The sequence below is a fragment of the Rhopalosiphum padi genome, chromosome 3 (genome assembly GCF_020882245.1).
Source record: "Rhopalosiphum padi isolate XX-2018 chromosome 3, ASM2088224v1, whole genome shotgun sequence".
NCBI lineage: Eukaryota > Metazoa > Arthropoda > Insecta > Hemiptera > Aphididae > Rhopalosiphum > Rhopalosiphum padi.
Window position 1 is genome coordinate 65,476,711 of NC_083599.1, and position 23,120 is coordinate 65,499,830.

The following is a 23,120-nucleotide window of genomic DNA, read 5'->3' on the forward strand; positions in this document are numbered from 1 at the left end:
TACCCAAGCCGAAATCTGCTACATAAGTCGAAGGTGCAACCCGAGCCGCATCCGCTGCCGCGCTCAAATAAGCCGGTCACCTGTCGAGGTACGCATCGTATTAAACATCTCACGATCGGGAACGGACCGTCCGGTTCAGCCAAACTCGCCGCCAGAAGCGGATTTTTAAAACCCCTCTGCGTAAACCCGCCGTGTCACTGGTGTCAAAGTGATAAAGCCGGCGAAGGTAGAGTCCGGAAACATAAAGGTCGCTGCAAGAAGTGCGACCGCGTGGCCAACCAGCCACAAGACAACAACAATGAAAAGGATAACAATTGCGGATGCGGGATGGGGTGAAAACAGTTCACTATCCACTGCATGGGGTGCACCATCGCATAGTATACGATATTTCAGGCGAGCAATTGTATTATTTTTTTTTTTCATATTTTATCCGGCTCGTACCCATAAGGTTATTTTAAATTTTTTTTACTTCTGTAATTTATCTGTAAATATTGTTGACATTGTAGTATATACTTACGTCGCGTTGATTCATTCAATGGCGTGCATAATGATATTAATATTATTATTGTTATTACCTTTTTATTATTTATTATTTTAATATATCCAACAAATTGCTTGTACCTATATGGTTGTTTTGATTTTTTTACTTGTATTTTACATTCCCATACTGTTAAAAAAAATACTATTATATTTTGTTTTTACGTTACGACAGTATAATTTGTAGCGTAGCGCGTAGGTACAACCTGCACTTACCTGTTATTATAATTCTATGCGTCTTATTCGTGCAGTAAACGTATTTTTTAACGTAAATTCGGTCGATCAGTCGTATGACACTCAGAGTACTCAGACTACAACAGATATGAAACGGTGCAATTATATAGCATAAGAATAGTGTAAACGTTTCAATTCATGTTTTTGAATTTTTTTTTTTTGTCGAGTATATATACTCATGTATAGAGTTGGTATGTTGATGAGCTAAAAAACACCCAAAAATGCACTAAAAAAAAAATGCAAAAATTCATTAAAAGCTTCAAAAAATTACCTTAAAAATGGTCTAAAAAACTAATTAAGTAAGTTATAATGAGTCATGTATATTTGTAATATAATAGATACTTCAAACGTAAAACCATTTAGTAATAAAAAAATTTCTAAATACGCCCCTGAAATATAGTATACTTATTTATACTATTATAATAATTAGCAGAATAATTTGCAATGTTTTCAGTAAAAATAAATTTAAAACAAAATATTACTTATTATATAATACAATTTTATAGGTAACCTAACTTGGCAATATATTATGATAACAGACTGTCTCCGATCAAAATCAATTTTCATTACATGCAATGATCTATTATTTAATTCAAATGTAAAACATATATTACAGTGACTTCTCAATGATAATGTATATATTATAATACTGTATATTCTTTAAAATGCACATACTATTTATATTTGGTGAAAAAAATTGGTCGAGACTGTGTAGACAGATGCCTAAGTATAATCAGTGGCATATAATACGTACTCATCAACGATATATACACTTGAAACCTACAAGTTACCTGTTTTTTTTATTTCCATTATTTGAAATTTCTAATAATCAAATATTATTTTATCATGATAATTCATAATATAATATTTATCCTTGTGTTAGGAACATTTTTTTTTGTATTTTAAAATTAATAATAATGAATATTTATAAATATTATATACATTTTAATATTCAATTTCAATGGACAATATTACACAAAGTCAATCAACTAAAAATATTAATATTGAATGAATGATAATAGACCAATAGCTGATTTTTAAGAAATTTTATAGTAAAATGTTATTTTTAAATCTCCTTAATTTGTTTTTTTAACACAACGAATGAATTTTTTAATATTCTTAAATCAAAATGTGCGTTTAAGTACCTAACCTAATTCATGATGTATTTCAGCCAATAAAAATAATATTTATACTTCAATAGTTGATATTAACGTTTTCATTTTACATATTGCTAATATACTGTCGTGTGCCGGTTTAATATTATTAAATCTTGATTAATTATACAAATTAAATCGTAATATGATTAAATCAATATTATATCAAATTATTAGGTGATATCGTATTAAATATTACCGTAGGCATTCATATTATTATAATATTATACATCCTTCGTAAAGAAATTTTAATCCATTGATTTATTAGTATGTAAAATAGGTCCACTGTACTCGAAATAATAATAATAAAATTTTAATTTTCAACGAGAAAAAAAATGCTATTGCAATACAGCGTTTTGTCTTCGACCGTGTTTCAGTTACGACGCCGACGAAAAAAAGAGATTGACGAACAACGGCAGCCGGACCACGAGTTGCTACACATCAGTTGCGGTGTTATCGTGTGACAGTATCCCTGGGAGCCTTCCAACACCAAACTTGGAACAAATTTTGAAATTACGGTGATGGATTTGCCGGAGGAATATGATTTGAGGGGGATGAGTATGCAGTTGGAGCCTTCAGAACAGGGGAACCAAGGTGATTTGGGTTACGAGTACGAGTACGTCACCAATACCCACTTACTGATGCCATTAGAATTCCACAGCTGGCGGTCGGGCCGCCCAATAGACATCACGAAGATTAAAGGAGCAAATAGAACGCAACAATAGATTGAACTACGATCAACGAACTTGCATCAACGAGAAGGGTCACGAAGACCAAGCCGAAGAACGCCGGTGGTGCCTATGTTGCACATCCGCGTACGTGGACAATCAACTGGACTTGGAACCGTGACGCGGACACCGTTATGGCCGGTACGTGGTGTGGTCGCTCCGGGAACTGGCCAACAGCAACAGGCAGCTGGACGAACACAAAAAAACTCACCAATCTTACGCCGGTCCACGAGTGAGCCAGGAGCCAGGGAGACAGAAATCTAAAGATACGTTCGCGTCAGTGACAAAGCAAAAACGTCTGGAACTTGATTATACGGAAAGGCGCCGCAACCGTGCTGGTCGACTAGATGGATACGCTGGCCCGAGCACACCCACGTCTACTGACGGCCGACCTGATCAAAATCAACCGGATATGACAAAAGTATGGTTGTCTGCGGTAAAAACCGCCTACAACGTCCCGACTGGACCTAAGACGCCGTCGCTGCCGCGGAAAACAAACCAATTCGTATTTAATACACCGGTAACGCCGTCCCCGCTCCCGCTGCCAATTCCGGCAACACCGACATCGATGACACATACGACACAATTTAATCGCGGGATTTAAACCTATAAGTTATAACTAATGGTGCTTTAATCTTCCCAAGTTTAGGTCGGTGTTACGTGGACTTAGAGCCAAAACTCAATAGATTACAGAACTTCAGTATGAAATTTATTCCCCATCAAAGCTGTTTAAATGAGATGGTGAGTTACTCCTATATTTGATATATTATTATTATTATCATTATTGGTTATTGATTATGATCTCGTAAAATTTGTGGTTACCTATGTTGGTTAATGGTTATATATATATATATATATATATATAGGTATAATACGTCAAAGGGATGCTAGTCTAGATTATTATAATTATTGTTGTACACTTGTACAATAATAATAATAATGTGACATGTGTACAATACATTGTAGTTACCTATATGTTATATATATACCTATATATACCTATGTATATGTCGTCGCCGCTTCAAACACAGCAGTTAGGATTTTATTTGCGGCACTTTTTCAGGAAAACCATATAACTGTAATACATATTATCATTTATCATGTATAGGCGCAGTATATCGTCGAAACAATTAAACCACTTTACAACGATCATAGTGATTTCGTCCATTTTATACACTGTTCAGCAATATTATGTAGTAATAAAAAAATAATAAGTGGATATAATTGTTCACTACAAGACAAGTGTGTGCTGATTTTTTTCTGATTTAATTTTGAATCATTCCATAACAGCGAAAAAATGTATATGTATGTTTTAGGTATCTTGTATGTTATATACACTACATATGTTATACCTGTGAGGGTATGCGAATAATCGGTCCCCGTCATAATTTTATACTCGGAATATTAGTCCCCGGCTTAAAAATTAAATATAAAATATTTTTTTATCATTAAACGTTCTTTAAAATGTTTTTTCAATAACATAATACTTTTAGAATAACCTTGCATTCAATTTTAAGCTTTGAAGCAATATACAATTTAAACAAACTATGTATTTTTAACAACAAAATCTGATGCATTAAATAATAAATTTAAAAATATTGTTAGAATTAAACATCCAAATATTTATAATTTTATTGAATCGATACAAATAATTAATTCAACAACAATGATATCGTTGACAAAAATAATGATATTTTTTTTAAATAATTTTTTGAAACTTTTAAGCGACAAGGAAATAAACATTGTTTCTATTTGTAATAATTTTGATAATAACTTTTCAAAAGATGATCTTTCGAGATTTTCATAAATTGTAACTATTATGTTATATTTGAATTATTTTTTATTCGACTATAATAATATTATTTATTAATTTATTATTATATTATTATGTTAATTTTTATTTTTTTTTTAATATTATTATATTCTAAAAGTATTATATTATTAAAAATACATTTTAAAGAATGTTTAATGATAAAAAAATATTTTGTATTTAACTTTTAAGCCGGGGACTAATTGTCCGCACACGATATTTTTTCGCGGGGACCAATTGTCCTAGATCCACCTGTGAGATATCACTACCAACTAAAATCATAATTTTATTTTTAACCGCAGTGGCCAGTGAACTTTTCAGTTATTTATATTCTGTATATATTATCTATATATATATGTGTGTATGATATATTGATCGATGTCAATAATCGTGTGGTAGCCGTATAACGATAAGATAACTAGATAGTACCTACCTTATAGTTGTATAAATTGTATAAATTGCTATTGCTAATAAATTCTAGACGCGCATGTATAATTTTATAGGCGGTAAATCGCATACGATATAGCGCATAAAACGCGTAATGTGTAACCGAATTAAAGCTTTAAGGCCTTAAGGCGTCGATTATTCGCACACCAACAGTGGCGGACTGGACAAAACCGGGATACCGGAAATTTCCCGGTGGGCCGCTGCTCGTATAAAATATATATTTATTAATATTATTATTCTGAAATTATAAATTAAAATATTACTTAATGGCTAATAAGTAATAAGTATGTAATATTATTAAACATAAAAAGCCAGATTTCTGATTATATTAAAATGCGGGATCGGCTTGTGTTCGGCCAGTCCGTACTTGTTGACAACTTATTGTAACACAAGTTAAAAATAGAATTTCAAATAGTTATTAATTTTATTATGTTTTATATAAATTAATTAAAATATTTAAAAATGTAAAAGCTAAATTGTTTTTCTCGCACCCATCGACCATAGTTATTTATAAAAATATTGTCGACTAATATAACTAGGATAATACGTACGCAGCTATGATTATTGATTTGTTATTTTTTTAATCAGACTGCTGTAGTCGTGTACTCGCGTGCTGTCGGTTATTGTTAATTGTTATGCGATACCTATATTTGATGTTATACTGTTGTCTATTGTTAATTTATTTACCGTGAATGTGTGCAATTAATTTATGAACATGAAACGTATATATAAATCTGGGGCCGCAAAAAAGGCAGAAAGAAATAAAAAAGCATTATTAGCGATCCAATCATCACCACATCAAAAAAAAATAAGTTTTCCTACACTGGAACAAGTGCAGCGTGTTAAGATTGCTGCGAATAGTACGAAAAGTAAGTTTTAAATATGTTGATTAAGACTTTTTTGGGTTTTATTTTGGATATTGTGTATGCAGTGAATAAGAATTTCTTGTTTTTTTAGACTAAAATTTTAAACAACACTGCCATTTTAATAATAACAATAGAATTTTGCAAATTCACAGTCTTAAAGATATGAATATACCTATAAAGGATGATTTAGTGCAATTGATATTTGCACAGTTAAAAAAAATTATAATATAAAAAATTGAAACAAATAAAATATGTTTATTGCAATCATGCAAAATTATTATAACAAATTTAAATATAAAAAAATTTAAAAACAAAGTTAATGCATTAGGTAGGTAATTCAGTAATTGCAGTCTTTAGTAGGTATACAGTAAATAACTTTAACATAACTTCTAAGTATATATTATGATCCATATTGGAAAAAATGTAAAGTACCTATATTTAAAGAAGTATCTTAAAATAATGTTTCAACAAAAAACAGTGTACATTTTTTGGGGGCCCCTTAAAAAAACTGATCCATGGGCCTTTGGTATGCCAGGCCGACACTGGCCACTGCACACCAATATAGCATATAAAGGCGCAGTATCGTCGAAATAATACTATTGTATTATAACAAGTAAACAGATCCACAAAGGGAAGCATATAGCATTGTGTATGAGGGTAAGTGTTCCGCCAGTTGTTATTCAAAGTTGATAATTTATGTATTTACATGCAGTGGCGTATTTTCAAATTGTTTCTACGGGACATGGGTGGAATGGGAGAAGAACATTTGTGTCCAACTACTGTTAAAATTTATTTATTAATACAAATTAAGATTTATGTATATTTATTTATTAAAAACTAAATTTTTTTTCCAGTTAATCTAAGGTTTTTTTTAGGTATAATATAATCTGGGATCTTATATAAATATAATCATTTTATTATTATAGTATAATACATTTTAATTTGGCTATAAATATAAATTTTGGTTTAGACTTTTGGAGAGGGTTGAGTCCCGAATACATGTATTATTCATACTAGGTACTATTATCAAACTACTATTAAAAAGAACTTTGTGATCAATTTTTAAATTTGTTGACTAAGCAAATAAACTAAAAAATAAATAAAAATAGACAAGTCGAAAAGTGTGTAGACGATACCGTAAATTAAAAAAAATTTCGATGTTCAACATTGAGAATAGTTTCTGATGGTAAATTGGATATATTTGATACGTTTATATTAAAATTAGAGATGTAAAATGTATGTAATTTTTTTAGGGGGATAATTTACCGAGAAAAATTTACGTCAATTTACTGTAAGTTCTGTAAATTTGATAAATTTTGTTAATTTTTGTATGTCACCCATAAGGACACCCCCCAGGAACTCTTCACTGCCTCTTTCGTGAACTTATAATTATTGTAACGCTTATTTTTGTTATTTACTGAATAGTAGGAAGTTAATGGTATTATAAATTTAATGAATGACTTTATATTATGTACCTTTTAGTGTATTATTGACTTTTATATTTTATATTTTAAGTTATTTTATATGTACATAAATATTAAAAATGTACCTATAAAATAAATTGCAAATTAATTAAATCAGATTCATTAAGTAATAAGTACCTATATAACATTAACATCAAAAATCAAAATAAATTCTAGTTTTTAATTTATTTTAATTTTTCTCTAGTTATACCCATATAATATATATATATATAGGTAAATAGTTACTATTATAATTTAATAATAAAATAAAATTTATTAATAGCATATAGGTACTTGTAGATATATATTATGTTAATACACTATCAGTAGTTGTGGGCATGTGATATGCTATTTGAATATTCACCTCGTTAAGACGTTTAATTTGAGGTGTCACATGCTAATATTTAAGGTAAAAATATAAATGGTAAATTGACCGGTAATTTATCTTTAATTAAAATTGATTTTTCTAGGAAATTGAATTCATTAGTTACGATATAATTTTATATAAGCGTTTAAACTTAACATTTTAACCAAATTTACTAAAACCACAAACATTTGCAAATTATTTTATAGCTAAAAATTCTTAACAAGTGTAGAACTACTAAGATCTACAAATAATATAATGATGCATAATTTTCAAAATATTTTGGTTCTTTTTGAGATATTAATTATTATATAGAACTTAAAATATTATTAGTATATTTTCTAGTACCATTAAACAAAATTTCTTACTCATCCAACAGCGAAAATTTAAAGGTTCTTAATAAGTTTTAGCTCTGGCTATATAAAAATGTAAAAGTTAAATTTAATTTTTATAAGCATTTGGGGTACGAAATTTGATAATACGTATAAATCAAAATCACGATCATTTGCGAATTATTTTGTATTCATAATATTGTTTATTAAAAATAAATTATAAAATAAAATTTTTAACTTTAATAATTAAAACTTGAAAATTAAAATGTAACACAAAGTTCCTGTTAAGTAGTTAATGCTGCAACTAAAAAATCTAAAAATCTTTTTTATATCTATATAATATATTACGAGATATATTATTAATAATTGAGTTCAATGTTTGGATTTTATATTTAAATGAATAATAAAAACTAATAATTTTGTTGTAATTCAAAAATATTATTCATGATAATTTGAAACTATGAGATAATATATTATTACATTTTTACACTTAATGACATTTTAAAAACACAAATTATGTATGTTATTTATAGTTTATACTATTATACTGTATTACTGTATTAGTGCTGTACAGCAGAGCAGTTACCTATTTTTTCTTTCAATTATCAAGTACTGGGAATTTTTACTTTTTAAACCTAAATCTGCTTAAATTAATTTTCCTAACAGAAAAGTTATTATTGATGAAAATCAAAAGATTTTTCTCTACTGCAGAAATGTGTTTACAATTATACAAATAAAACACATTATTACAAATTAAATAGGCTAAAATACTAAAATATTATTAGTATTAATCACAGTCATATAGTACAAAATGTTTGCTTTACCTTCCAATAACAGCAATATTAATTTATTTTCTTCTTCAATAGTAATGAGGTCGTACCTTTTCAAAATCTGATATGCCTTGTTACTTTTATTCCACTTGATCTCACATTTTTAATTTCCGAAACTATTTCATTATACTTAACAGCCAATAAAAAAAACTGAATTAATATTTTTTTTATTTGAATAATTTATAAAAACACTCGTGAAATCTTTCGCGTAAAGTCATTTTAAAAACCTATATGCACGACGTGTGCATCAAGACGAACTAGTAGGTACTGACGGTACTGTGCTAAATATTATTCCGTGTGTTTCATCAAAAACAATTATCTACAATCGTTATTTTATCGTATACATTTTATCAAAGCACTTTACCCAATCAATCGTAGATAATGTGTAAAATACCAGAGTATTACTCGGAAATAAACGGAATAAACGTTTTATAAATAGAAAATACCTAATAAAATTATTTTCAATATAATTTTCAACGTTATCTATTATATAATTGCAAGCAGTTATCTGTTGCTATAAATATTAAAGTCGCGTATTTTTTCAATTTTTATATTTTAAGAAATAATATTCGGAGCTAATTCAATGGTCGCCAGCAATTAGCATTTACTTTACCTATCCAATATGTACAAGTAGTGTACTAATGTTCACTTTTTGTACTTTACTCGTAACACATACACGGATCAATTTTTAATTTTTCAAGTAGATTTATATTGTAAGTCGGATCTAGTTTTTATTTTAAAAAGTTTAAAATTACTAGTATTTTACTTTTACAAAATAATCAAAAAAAAAACAAAATTAAGGAAAAACCAGAATTTTTACACAAATCCACATTGTTTTTTAACTTTAAAGCGAATAACCGTAAAAATTAGACATTTTCAAAATATTTTGACAATTCTTACAACTATTTATAAGCATGAGTAATTTTTTTTTTCAATAAATGCCTATCAAAAAATATCTGCTGGGTCAACATTTTTTAAAATTAAATACAAGATCTTTTAAAAGTTGTTCTTATATTTTAATAAAAAAACGTTGGCATAATTTTTAATTATATGCATTTGAATCACGAAAACTACTAACTACAAATATCAACCATAATAAAAAATCTTTAATTTTATAACCAAGGTTTGAAAATGTAATATAATGTCCCTCATAAGTATCTAATACTGAAACTAAAAATTTAAAAAAAATACAAACATACTGCCATACTGGGCACATGTGGATATTATAAATTTATAAATATTTCAGTGGAATAATCGCAAACATATTTATAATGTTTACGCTATGCGCACACCAATAAGATGGTTTTTTTTTCTATATAGGTAATATGTCAAAGAAGAATAAAACACTATTTTACGAAAAGTACTTTTGCTCACCTATAAGTTATAAACTTATAATGTAAAAGATACAACACGTTTATGAAAAAAATTATTTAATCGTAATAAATGTATTATTTTACATACATTTTAAAAAGTAATTTGGTTATAAATATAATTCGAGCTATGTTGTATAACAGATTGTATCAATCCCGGAGTAAGGGAGGGCCATGGCTTTAGGCCCACAACGGATATCAAACAATAGTGGGCCCCTGGCGAATAGTACATTTTTTTATTTTTTATTAAATCAGAAATATTTGGATATAATAATAGTAATATATTTTTTGTATCAAAAGAAACATGTACAATTATTTATACAAATAACATTTTTATTTTTGTATTTAAAAAAGTAAGAAATAAATTTATAAATACAATTTTTTTTTGTCTGAAATATTTTTATTTTTGGGTCACCAATATTTTGATTATGGTCATGGGCCCCTAAAATTATCTTAATCCGGGCTTGGATTGTATGCTTTATGAAATTAAAATAGTATTCAAGTAAACAGGAGTTTTATTTAGAAATGGTTTGTGACTTGCGCTATGAGCGATGAGCGTAGTACAGTGGTACATATAAGAAATACACGGGTGACAATATTTTCGCAACGATCGACTACGTTGACGCTAAATAATAATTATAAAAATAATAATAATATAGTAATAATTGTCTGCGAAATAAAATAATAATACATGACAAATTAAATTTAAATTAAATACCTCTCCCGCGACTACGACGCGCAGAACGCCTATCGAACGTTGTATAACGCGTTATAACGTGCTGTATACGCTGTATACTCGGTGTAGCGTGTATTCTCGGTGTAGCGTCATCACGTCACACCGTCCGCCATTTCGTGGGTCTTAACTACCAGGGTCCCATGCAGACGAGCGCGCGTTAATAGTTCGAGTAGGTATAGCAACCACAGATATGTATAAATCAATATCTGTGGTAGCAACCGACAACGCATTGTGTAGTAGTCGTAGTATGTAATATATTATTAATTATTATTATATAATAAATGTACTACCTATCTAATATATTTTATAAAATATATCCAATTAGGGGCGGATACAAGGGGGGGCTATGCAATAGTATGCATGCTGGAGCCCCTCCCTTAAGCCTTATTAGGTACCTACTTAAAATATTTCAAAACTTAAACCCAATGCCTATACGCTTTTAAACGCTTGAAGTAATTTTTTTATTTAGCCCCCCCCTTATTTAATTTCTAGATTCACTCCTGTATCTAATTAATTGTATAGCAACTTAGATAGATCTGAAAATGTTCTTGTCTTTCGATAAAACTAAAAGGAGTACGATACATCAAAATATTATGACAGAAACATGGTTGTTTTGAGATTCAAAAGAAACTTTCGTTCAAATTGTTTATTAGATATTGCGTAGCAAATAGTGATGACGAAATTGACATTTTCAGAATAAATGATTGATCGATTGAATATCACACTGTAAACTGCTACATTGTCATTGCATTACCTTAGGGCATTAACATTTAAATTATGGCATATTTAATTCATAAGAAAATATACAAATTAAGTACAGTGAATTCCGCTTAATGTGGGCACCAGACACCGTTTAATATGGGTAAAAGTAAAATAGTCTGGTCCCAATACAAATACTACTGCAGCACCATTATAGAATTAAAACCAATTTTATTAAAACACATAGTATATGTGAATAGCAAATACATATATATTATAAATAATGCAGCATAGGTAACAAACATATTTGAATATAACTTTATAAGTATGAATAAAAATACTTTATATTGACAGTGCAGATTTGTTAAAAAATGCTGAAGATTCTTTTCACACCGAAAATTAAAATTTATTATTTTACTAACATCGGTACTATTATTATCTTCATCAAATTGTTTAATTGTAGAAGTAGAGCACATATATACCTGAACAATTTTTTGTATACTGTATTTTACTCTATTGAATAAAAGTTATTAATATTGACTTAATAAATTAAATTATTTTTTCACTATAAATCTTATATAATTTATGATATAAAAAATATGAAACAAAATAAATAATGTTTAGTGGTTAATACTCATGTAATAATAACAAGATATTATTTTATATTATATTTAATAATATACGATTGACGATTAATCCGTTTTATTTATCTGTTTCTAATAGACCGTTAGATGATCAGAACAAAACACATTGATATAAATATGTTGCGTCAGGGACGGATACCGGATACTGCATGTTATAGCTACTTCTAAATTCAAACCACGGACCAATCGATTTATGGTACGTTCTCTATTATCAAGTCCAGATATCACGGATGAGAATATTAAAGATTTTAGAAATGCAAATAATATGCAATGTTTTATTAAGTCCTCTTATTGGAGATTAGGTATTGATGAAGGGGGCCTCGTACTACAAAGGCCTACTATTCTACAGAACAATTATAGGCCTGCAGTGAGCCAGCCCGACCCTACTGGAAACGATCTGTCAGTCTATCACAAAGTATATTTTATGATATATTTTTTTTTCTATAGTCATTAAAATCTTTTATTTTACTTATAGTGTTACGGTAGATTGATATATTTTTTTGAAAATATTGCATTTATTTACCCATGAGGCACGTTTAATGTTTTTGATTTAAAACAGAATAATTAACATATTATTATTATTCATCATAAAACGCGTAATTTCGTCCAAATTAGAATTTCTTCAAATATCAATAACAAATAATTATGTTTCACTGCATAGGCGGACATTGGAGGGAAGGGGCTTAGCCCCCAAAATCTAAAATGATATGTTATACTTGTTTATTGAAAGGGGGTAAGGATCACTTTGCATTGGATTATTATAGCCCCCCTAAAAATGCAATCAAATGTCCGCCTATGCCCGGCCTATGGTGCCCACCGACCAATTTTTAATTAAATATATACAGAAATAAATAATAATCAGACAGATAAAAACTAATATGATACCTATGCATGTGAAACTGAAAAGAATATTGTATTATTATGTATTACCTTTATTTAAATATATTATCTATTTGAAAGAAAAATGTGTTAGGTACTGACGTTTTTAATTTTTAAACCATTTTTTTGCGACTAAAATAAATTGCTGGCTACTCGCTTTGCGCTTACAACTTACTATAATTGACTAACACTCCTAATCACTTTAATATGCATACTAATGTATAAAATACAAAAACTTTTATACAGCATAGCTTGATTTAAATTTACATCCTACTTTTTAAAATACATATTAAATATTAGGTATTATACAATACCTTGGAAATATAGCTTGGAAATAATAAATTATTATTTATAGGAAAATAAAAAAATAATCTCTTATTTTATTTTTACTTTATTTAGAAACAGAAAAAAATATACACATAATACGCTAGAAAAACTGTTTTAGTAACAGTAAGATTAATATGAAAATATATTATTACCTATACACATTTTAATCGTATTGCATAAATTTACTTACGTACAAATATCGTTTATACAGTATTTAGCATACCGTGTATTAATGTATACAACATTATAAACATTGAATTATTAACCATGTTGTGTTAGCTGATCAATAATGACATAATCCGACGGGTGGCGACAAAATACTTGTAATTATAATAATGCACTAAATATGCTGTAAAAAATTATGTTTTAAAGATGTACTATGTAGTCATCTATTGAAGTTTTCTATCTTAAATGTATTACAAATTAACAATTTGTTTTTTTTTTGCAGTACATACCTACAAAATTATTGCTTGAGTGTCCTATTACTGGTCACTGGTCAGTTTCTCTACTTCAATCCTACCAAATATTATACTTATTTATTTTGAACCTATTTACTGATTGTTTATTTTTTTTTTTGTGTAGATTGTAGAGGAACGTTATATTTTAAAAATTAAAAAAATATACATATATTCAATTTTATATTCACTGCAGGTATAATAAAAAAATAGACAACAATAAAGTTCAGGACATGTTCAAATGGTTTTGGGGTGGTCAACAGACAGCAATTATTAGCTTACCTTAGTGTGTGAATTCAACATATGTTTGATTCCTTTATAACAGTAGTATCACGCATAGGGTTCCTGTCTTGGCGACATCCCTGTTATTTGTTTGTACATTGTGAATTGTAAGTTCTAAGTTATGTGGTCTAGTGACACTGCTGTGTGTGTACTGTGTACGTGGGATTACACTTGTTATTTTTTTTTTTTGTATTTAAAATTATAACCGGAACCACACAACACCATAACCTCACTGACTAATTATACGTATAATTGATTTACATTACAATATTATTGCTTGACTAAAACAGCTGTCTGTATATTGTATTGTCATCATGGCATGGCTAAGACAGCCGATTATTTTATCATATTATATAAACATACAGTCCACCAAGAAACAAATATTTGCATTTTATTTAATATTTACTATTACAAATTTATGTCATATCACAAATAGATATTCCACTAGACTTTATTAAAACTATTAATTGTCTGTGCTGCGACAACATTTGTACCTCAAAATAATTATAAGAATTTATTAAATAATATTTAGTGGCTCAAACACCTTTCAAATTTTATAAACAACTTGAAAAGTTATAAAAATATTATTTACTATACTGTACTGACACGGTACGCAACGGTCGCCGGTACAACGTACAGGCACCGTAGCGACCGGTCTACGCCTATAAAGTCGATATACTTTCATATCTTTATAAGTAAGGTTTGAATTTGAAAGAAGCATGAACTTGATAACACTTAAAATGTAAAAAAAAATCATTTATTGACAAATAATCTTAAATCAAATATTCATCAAAAATACATTTTAATTTATAGATAGATACCTACTTTGATAAACACTAAATAAAGTTATAATAAGTAAGTACGTCTAACTGATACGCATACCTATCTATTAAAGGTAAATATAAGCATAACACCAACAAAGAGACTTATTTAAAAGCTTTTATATAAATTTGTATCATAAATATATAAGGTGTAACAAGACTATTTAACAAACTTCCATTACAAGTGTTACTATATTTGTTAAATAGTCCTGGTACACCCTGCATATAAAACTATGATGATAAATATGATAATTAAATACAAAAAAATAAAATAAAATAAAGGTATATTTATGAATAAAAAAGGCAAAAATAATGATTACACATTGACCATTACTTTAGAAATTAAATTAAATGCATTTTTATGTAAGAATCATTTTTCTAGCAGTATTTTTTAATTAAATATGACAATGATAATTGTTGTAAATGTATTCTTTAAATATATTTGAAAAAATGTATTATAAAAACATTACATACCTATAAATTTAAGTAATGGTTAATTAATGTTAATTGATTATTAAATATAAAACTTATAAACTTATTTACTAATAAATATTAAATGCTAATATTATTTTTTTTTTTAATTAATAAATTATAAATAAACATGTCATGTTTTGTATTAGGTTTAAGGTCGTTGTTCCGTTGTAACAGCCATCTCTAACCATTGACCCATATCTAAGTCTTTAATTGAATTACAATTGTTCAACTCATTAGTTGAAGAAGGTATCAAAAATGCTTGATTCTGCATCCTTGTTATATTATTGCCTTGGTGACAAAATAACGTGGCAAGCTTATAACTTTTAATTTGCTCCAGTTGATCTTAAATTTAAAAAAAAGATCAGTTAGGATAAAGTTAATTTTGTTAAAAATAATACAGTAATACTAACTTTCTGGGAATACATTTGGTAAGTTATAAAAATATCTATCTGCAGCCCTAGTTCTTACAAACTGATCTCTAATCATACATCTCATTGTTGGGCCAACCATCGAGCCTTCTGCGTGCTTTTCTAGCAATGCACCAATCAATAAATCTATATGGTTCCAAGTTTTGTATTGCTTAATTAATTTATCAACTGACTATAAAAACACACAGAAAGAAAATAATCAGTACAGCGGATAAATTATTACTAAATTACTCTATTTTTTTTTTTTTTTTTTTTTACTCACTCCTTCCACCATGATCTGGGACAAATCTTGTATATTTTCTATTTCTTTTAGTCCACAATATTTTCTAAATTTGTTATAGTTAGGAATACCGTGATCACGGCTTCGTTGTATAGCCAAGCTAATAAAGTCCATTCCAAACAAATCATCTGGATGTGTACTGTATAAGTAATTTGTTATCTATAAAAAATTTAAATAGGTAACTAATGTTACAAAACATTACAACATAGATTTGTTCGTTTGGAAAAAAAGTGTACACTAATAGTGTAGATAGTGTAGTGTCTGGGTAATGTGTTAGAGGTGTGATCAGATATCTGTGTTCAAAACAAACGTTTTTGGTGTAGATTTCAACTAATAATTGTTTTCAATTTTAATAACTGATTTCTGTCCACTGATGAAAAATTATAACGATCTACACTTACACCGGCTACACCTGCTCTTGGGTCGGTGTGAAAAAAGTTTACACTGATGTAACACTTTTTTAAAACAAACAGCGTGTACGACTATACTATTTCAAAACGAACGCTTTGGTGTACACTTGTTGATAACGTAAAACCTTAAACCTACCGTTGGGGTAAACAGCATATCGACTTTTTGTGCATTCTGCGTAGTTAGTCCTCTGATAAGTTCATCCGTGTAGTTCCTCACTATATACATCGGCCGGTTGTAATGTTCTTTTAGCGAAAAACTTCTGTTGATCTGTCGATTTTCCGTGTATAAACTTAACAAAAACATGCACACAAATAAGAACTAGCATTGTAAGTATATTACTAAATGATAAATGATAAAAATTTTTTTATCCAAAACACGGAGTATCCCAATACATTTTTACGCATTTAATAATCAAATTTGAGGTGGACAATTATATTTACTTCTACATAATACATAAATATTTTAAAACGAAATAAAGAAGTGCTATTATATGGTAGTGTTATTATTAAAGACCGGATTTAATTGATATTGCAACTTATTTGTATCATCAAATAATTCGAATCTAATCAAATATGTACACGGTTTGTATTAATTACAGTATTTCTATTTAATTTTATGTTGCAATTTATTGCAATTTTGTATATTTTATGTAATTAAATGTACAAATAAATATTTCTTAACTAATTGTATAATATAAAAATAATAACATTATTATATGGATTTTCATTATTGATTAGATTATAAGATCTAAGAAATATAAAGGTGTAATATATAAATATAGATATACGTGCGATATGGACTTCTATGGGTCATTAATGGTATCTATAACAATAATTTATTATTATTTATCTATAAAATATTTTTATATATTTTTATAATTAATTTACGTAAATAATTACAGAAAAATGTATGTAAAAATTATTATTTAGGTTTGAGTATTGCTAATTTATTAATTAGTAAATTAGATAGAAACATTGGAAACACAGGAAACTCATATTTAATTTCATGTAAATAACTAGTGGGCACCAATGAAACTATTTGTCAATTTGTAAATTTTTCTTTAAAAATATTTCCCGGTATCGAACAAAGAGTATTACTTTTTATAAGTGATGCTGGTACTTATATGGTGAAAGCAGCGAAAACATTAAAAATATTTTATTCAAAATTAATTCATATCCCGTGTTTGGGGCATGCAGTTAACAGAGTATAAGAAAAAAATTGTGAATTATATCCAGACATAAATAAATTAATTAACAATGGTATTAATTTATAAATGTTCACAATTTTGAACATTTTATTTATTTATTTTAGGAAAAAAAGCCTTCTTAAAAGCTCCATCTTGAATCAACAAATATAAAGAATTATAAATAAATAATATGTTTTAATTATTAAATACTTCCAAGAACTTCTTTATTTTATAATTTGTAAATGTCTATCATGTTTGTAAGAAAATAAATAATAATTAAACATTTTGTAATGTTTTAAGAATACATTTTATAATGCAATTTGTACATTTTTGAAGCAAATAGCAATTATATGATTTTATTATGCAATTATTGTATTATTTTCATTGCAATTTTGGCATATTTTTAGTGCAATTGAATCCGGTCTTTAGTTATTATATAATATTACGTTTCACCTTACATTTGTATGTAGAAATTGTTGATAAGAGGGCATTTAGTTGGCAATGTGTACTTCCTTACATTCGTAAATTTGTAACTTAACTAAAATTAAATGCTTATAGAATATAGATACTTAAATAACATAATTTATTCATTCAATAGTCAATATACGTTATATTGTCATATTATACTCGTAGTAAAAATTCTTAAAATAAAATTCTTAAAATTTAAGAAAATATTTAAAAGTATATACAGGTCACCGTTTAAAAACCAAAAGCCGATAACGGATTCACTAGGTTGAAATAAAATAACTTCGTATTATTGCTCACATTGGTGTAAACACTCTAAATTCTAAAGTATATTATATGCCCGCAAAGAAATATTTTTGAACAACAATTGTTCAGAACTGTTTTTAAAATCATCATCCCGAAATAGCCATATCTAACCATACACCAATCACAATAATAATAGTATAACATCACGTCCGGTATTCCGGTGTGTACGAACCTGATGTTGTCGCTTAACATGGAATTGGCAAACGGCAGTATCGCGGTCGCGAAGCTGTTGCTCACGGTCGGGTCGATGGTCTCGTCGTACGTATCGTAGAACCAATCGTTCACCATTTCCAGTCCGTTTTGCCTAGTGTAGTTTTCGCCGAGCAGCGCTGGCAGCCACTCGTTGTATGTGATGTGCTGTATGCACGCCACCACCAATTTCCTGGACTCTTGGAAAATCCGTTCGTCGTTCCAGTGCCCGTTGTGCCGTTCTAATTCTCTCGCGAACTCGTTGTGTTGCCTTGCCCACAACGTGTACAAGACCGTCAGTTGGGGAAGTGAGTTTGCCCGGGTGTCGCCGGCCTTGTAGCACGTGCCGTTGCCATACTGACACGCCTCCGATCCCACCGGCATGTAAGACAAGGTTTGCGATGGCGGATCTATTACGGTTCGGTTCTTGAAGTTTGAGTACTTGTTCTCTTCTCCGGACGGGATAGATAACACGAATACAAACTTCTCCATGTTCAATGAACCGCCCTTCATGGTCCTCAATGCCATCGTCTGTTCCACCGACGAACCGTATATCATCGACCCGTCTAAATAATGAGTAGCTTGGTTCATCTACGAAACATAAACGTTTTAATTATTAATCGGCAAGAATTTTTAAATTTGTTATTTTCTTTGATTTTTGTGAATTTGCACTGTTAGTTCTCGACACTCGAGTGCTAGAAATATTTGCACCACCTGATGCACACAGTTTTATGTAGACAGTTTCACTTTTTTAATTATTATATTATCACAAACGTAAAAACAAAACATATATTAATCAAAGTGTACAATTATTTACATTATGTATTATGATAAAGAAATTAAAAATAACTCATCAAAATTCAGTTATCACCTAAATGTCATTTATATCAAATCATATCTAAAACTGCATGAATACGAATATTAAACATATTATATATAAAATTATCCCGTCATTTTGATTTTTAGACTAATACTAATCAGTAATCACATGATAAATTTTCAAAAGAAAAAAATGGACGATATGTATATTTAAATCTAAAATACGTAGCTATTTTTAAATAATTATCAATTAATTCATACCTATATTATTTAATAATCTAAATAAAAAATAATGGAGTTATAATTTTTATAATAAACGATTGCTATTTTCATATATAGAAGTTAATAGTTTTGTTTGATGAAACTAATTTTAAAAAACAAATATTACATTATACAAGTTCATTTATTGCGTTGTTTCAATCTACAGATCTCCGAATAACTGATTTTTAGAACAACTTTAAGAGCTTTTAACCAATATAACAGTTGAAAATAAAAATATAATGTTTATGGAGATATTATAAATATTTATTTATTAAATAATATTAGATTGACTATATAATAACTGCACATTAAGCTTAATTTCTTTTATGATTTCATTACTTATATACATTCACCGACACGTGTTAGGAAAATAATGTAATATGTATTGACCATAAGGATAAGTTTATAAGAAAATTACGACGAAAATAAATACGAAACTAAAATATTAACTGTATACTGTAAAGTAATTATAATACAAAAAAATATTATATTAAAATTATTAGTTATTACTTATTAGTGTTATTAGTTATTACATATCACAAAAAATGTAATACAACCAATCGGCAATCATACGAGTATATACCTATCTAAAATTGTAATTATAATTATTCCAAATATAAACACATTATCTAATTACTATAATACTATGACAGCTGTCTGATAACTTATTATTTATAAAGAGATGATTATTGTTAAATGAGGTAAATATTTAAATTTATTAAATTTATATAGTTATATCATAACTATAAGTATTATTTATAAACTATTATTTTAATTTATTATATTTTTCATTATTTATTTATTATTTTTATAAATTTACGCAAAATTAATATTATTTAACATTTATTAGAATACTATTATTATAACGTTTTATTAATAATTGACGTTACAGTATAACTTTAGTCTTTAATACAACAATACTATGCAAATAATTTCAAAACTGCTAAATAAAAAAACTTTTATTATTATAATTATTTACTTAAAATACGTGATTTTATGATGTATAGGTACGTTTTTATGAGGACTTGGGACTTGGTCTATTCTAGCCACCATCAAAGTCCTTATTCAAATTAGCTTCATTGCGTGTAATTATTTACCTAATTTTAATTTTATAATAAAAATATAAAAGTTTATCGATACGGTTGTTATATAATATGGCTGAATGAAGGCTGTTACTTGTTCCATGGGTCCAAATGTGCAATCCGGACGCATCGCCGGCACTGAACGCACGTAGTTCATGCACGATTGCAATTTTGGTCCATAAAATTCGTCATCATCCGGGATAATTATGGGATTGCACGACTTAACGTATTCGTTCACTTTAATATGCAGCGATCCGTTATTATTGCAACATCTCACGAATGTGTTATTAGTCCCTGTGGATTTCATATACATACGCATACAATAATTCAATAATTACAATCAATGTGTGTGTATGTGTGTGTGTGTGTGTGTGTGTGTGTGTTTTATCCTACCCATGCTAGAAACTGCCGTGCGTGATAGATCGTGGCCAATGAAAATCCCCCAATACGCCATTGCCATTGATTTTATGTCGTCAGGCGACTGCTCGTGGCCGACAAGACCCATGCTAATTTTTCTAGGATTGGGCAGTTCTTCCGAAATATCTTTAATACCTGTATGAACAATCGATTAAACAACTGCATTAGATCCGCATGAATGTAAATTATGATACGTGATATATATATATATATATATACAGCACATAGTACGTGCTTGAAGAATTAGCGTTAGATGAATATCTTAAATTTTTAATAGAAAAAATATATACATATAAAGATTACAAGTTTACGAGTAAAATAAAAACAATTAAGACATATTACCATCTGTGTAAGCTGGAAACATCAAACGTTTATAAGCTGTGGTTGCCTTTCCCAAGTAGGTGCGTTTTAAGTTGTTACAAGAACCATCAGCACTACGAAACGTCAAGTTCCTCCCGGTGCACTCAGTTAGGTTGTAATATTCAGAAAAACACATTTCAATCAAAGATGTCTTTTTTAGATTTACGTTCGATAAATCTCTGGCACACTGTCTGTCACTAATCCCGTGCCTGAAATAATAATTTAGTTTATGCATATATTATAATTAAATATTTATTTTTCATTTTATTGTCATTAAGATATTTATTTTATTCTTTTACTTTATACAATGTGTATTCTTTATACTGCGTGTAACCGCAATTAGAAGTTCAGCATTCCGATATCCTGAATTACCGTCTTTGGAAGGCAGAGAATCGATCAGTTGTCCACGAATCGGACTGCTTTCAATTTTCAAATGATCATTAATTTCCGGTATTAAAGTATCCTCAGCAAGACGAATTTGTTGAATTCTTTCGATATTTTTTTGGATTTCTTCTTCTACTTCGTAGATTTTAAGATTTCTGTACCAGCTTTTGTATTTTTTCGCTGAAACTATAAATATCGTTGTAACCAATTTGTATAGGTAAAATCAAAACTATAAGGCTTAAATTATTATGTATACCTGTTTCACACAGTTTAAGAACGTGACGATCTTGAGTCTTACAAGGATCATTAAATCCTCTACAGAACGATGGTAAGAATACCAACAAACAAATCAACAGTTTTATGTATATCGAGGAACTCATTCTACCAATTATAAACTGAAATCATTTTATAAAATTTGTAATTAGTAACTATATATATATTAATATGTAGGTTTATTAGTTATTACTATAGAGCGCGAATTTGTATGCAATTTGTATATTTATTCTGGTTGATCGTATATTATGATATACTATAAGTGAGCACAAAATTTATTTCATGACATAATAACGATTTAAATAATGAAACTTTTTTAGTGCATATTTTTGCATATTTCGACATTTTTCTATTTTAAAGGCTTTACAATTTTAATTACATATTTCATTTTTTCACTTCGGTAATTTTTTTGTTTTTTAGACATTTTTGAAATATATACTATTGTAGTATTGTCCATTATAATATAAAGAAAAAGTACCTATTATATTTTTATAGTTTCGATTACTATCAAAATAAATTAATTGGTATACTTGTAGAATGTATAGGTATAAACGGTTTTCCCAAATATGACCTTATATAATATATTAGATCAATAATCGAGGAAATAAATTACATAGGTATACCAAGATGATGAAAGTAACGAAAAGTAGATAATAATATCTATAGTAGGGTTCCGTAATTTTTTTAAATATATTGTATTAATTAAATGTTCAAAAAATAATTTTTATAAGCCCGCGCGCTTTAGTTATTATACCTATTCGTTTAATTTTCGTCATTTTGTTAACTTTATTTTATTCAAAAGACTTA

General features: G+C 28.2%; 1 protein-coding gene and 1 long non-coding RNA gene across 2 annotated transcripts; both read right to left on the reverse strand.

Annotated features, from left to right (window-relative positions):
- Nucleotides 1-265: 265 nt before the first annotated feature.
- LOC132927714 (uncharacterized) lies at nt 266-9,024 on the reverse strand. Its single transcript, XR_009661812.1, has 3 exons — nt 8,760-9,024; nt 754-997; nt 266-667 (listed from the first exon to the last, which is right to left on the reverse strand). It is a non-coding gene; the product is annotated as an uncharacterized LOC132927714 (long non-coding RNA).
- Nucleotides 9,025-15,600: 6,576 nt separating this feature from the next.
- On the reverse strand, nt 15,601-21,891 carry LOC132925374 (peroxidase-like). The gene is made up of 8 exons (XM_060989777.1): nt 21,639-21,891; nt 21,273-21,431; nt 20,974-21,173; nt 18,701-19,308; nt 16,707-16,860; nt 16,143-16,319; nt 15,863-16,052; nt 15,601-15,794 (listed from the first exon to the last, which is right to left on the reverse strand). The coding sequence occupies exons 1-8, from the start codon at nt 21,889-21,891 to the stop codon at nt 15,601-15,603; spliced, it is 1,935 nt and encodes a 644-aa protein (XP_060845760.1).
- Between the last annotated feature and the right edge of the window lie 1,229 nt (nt 21,892-23,120).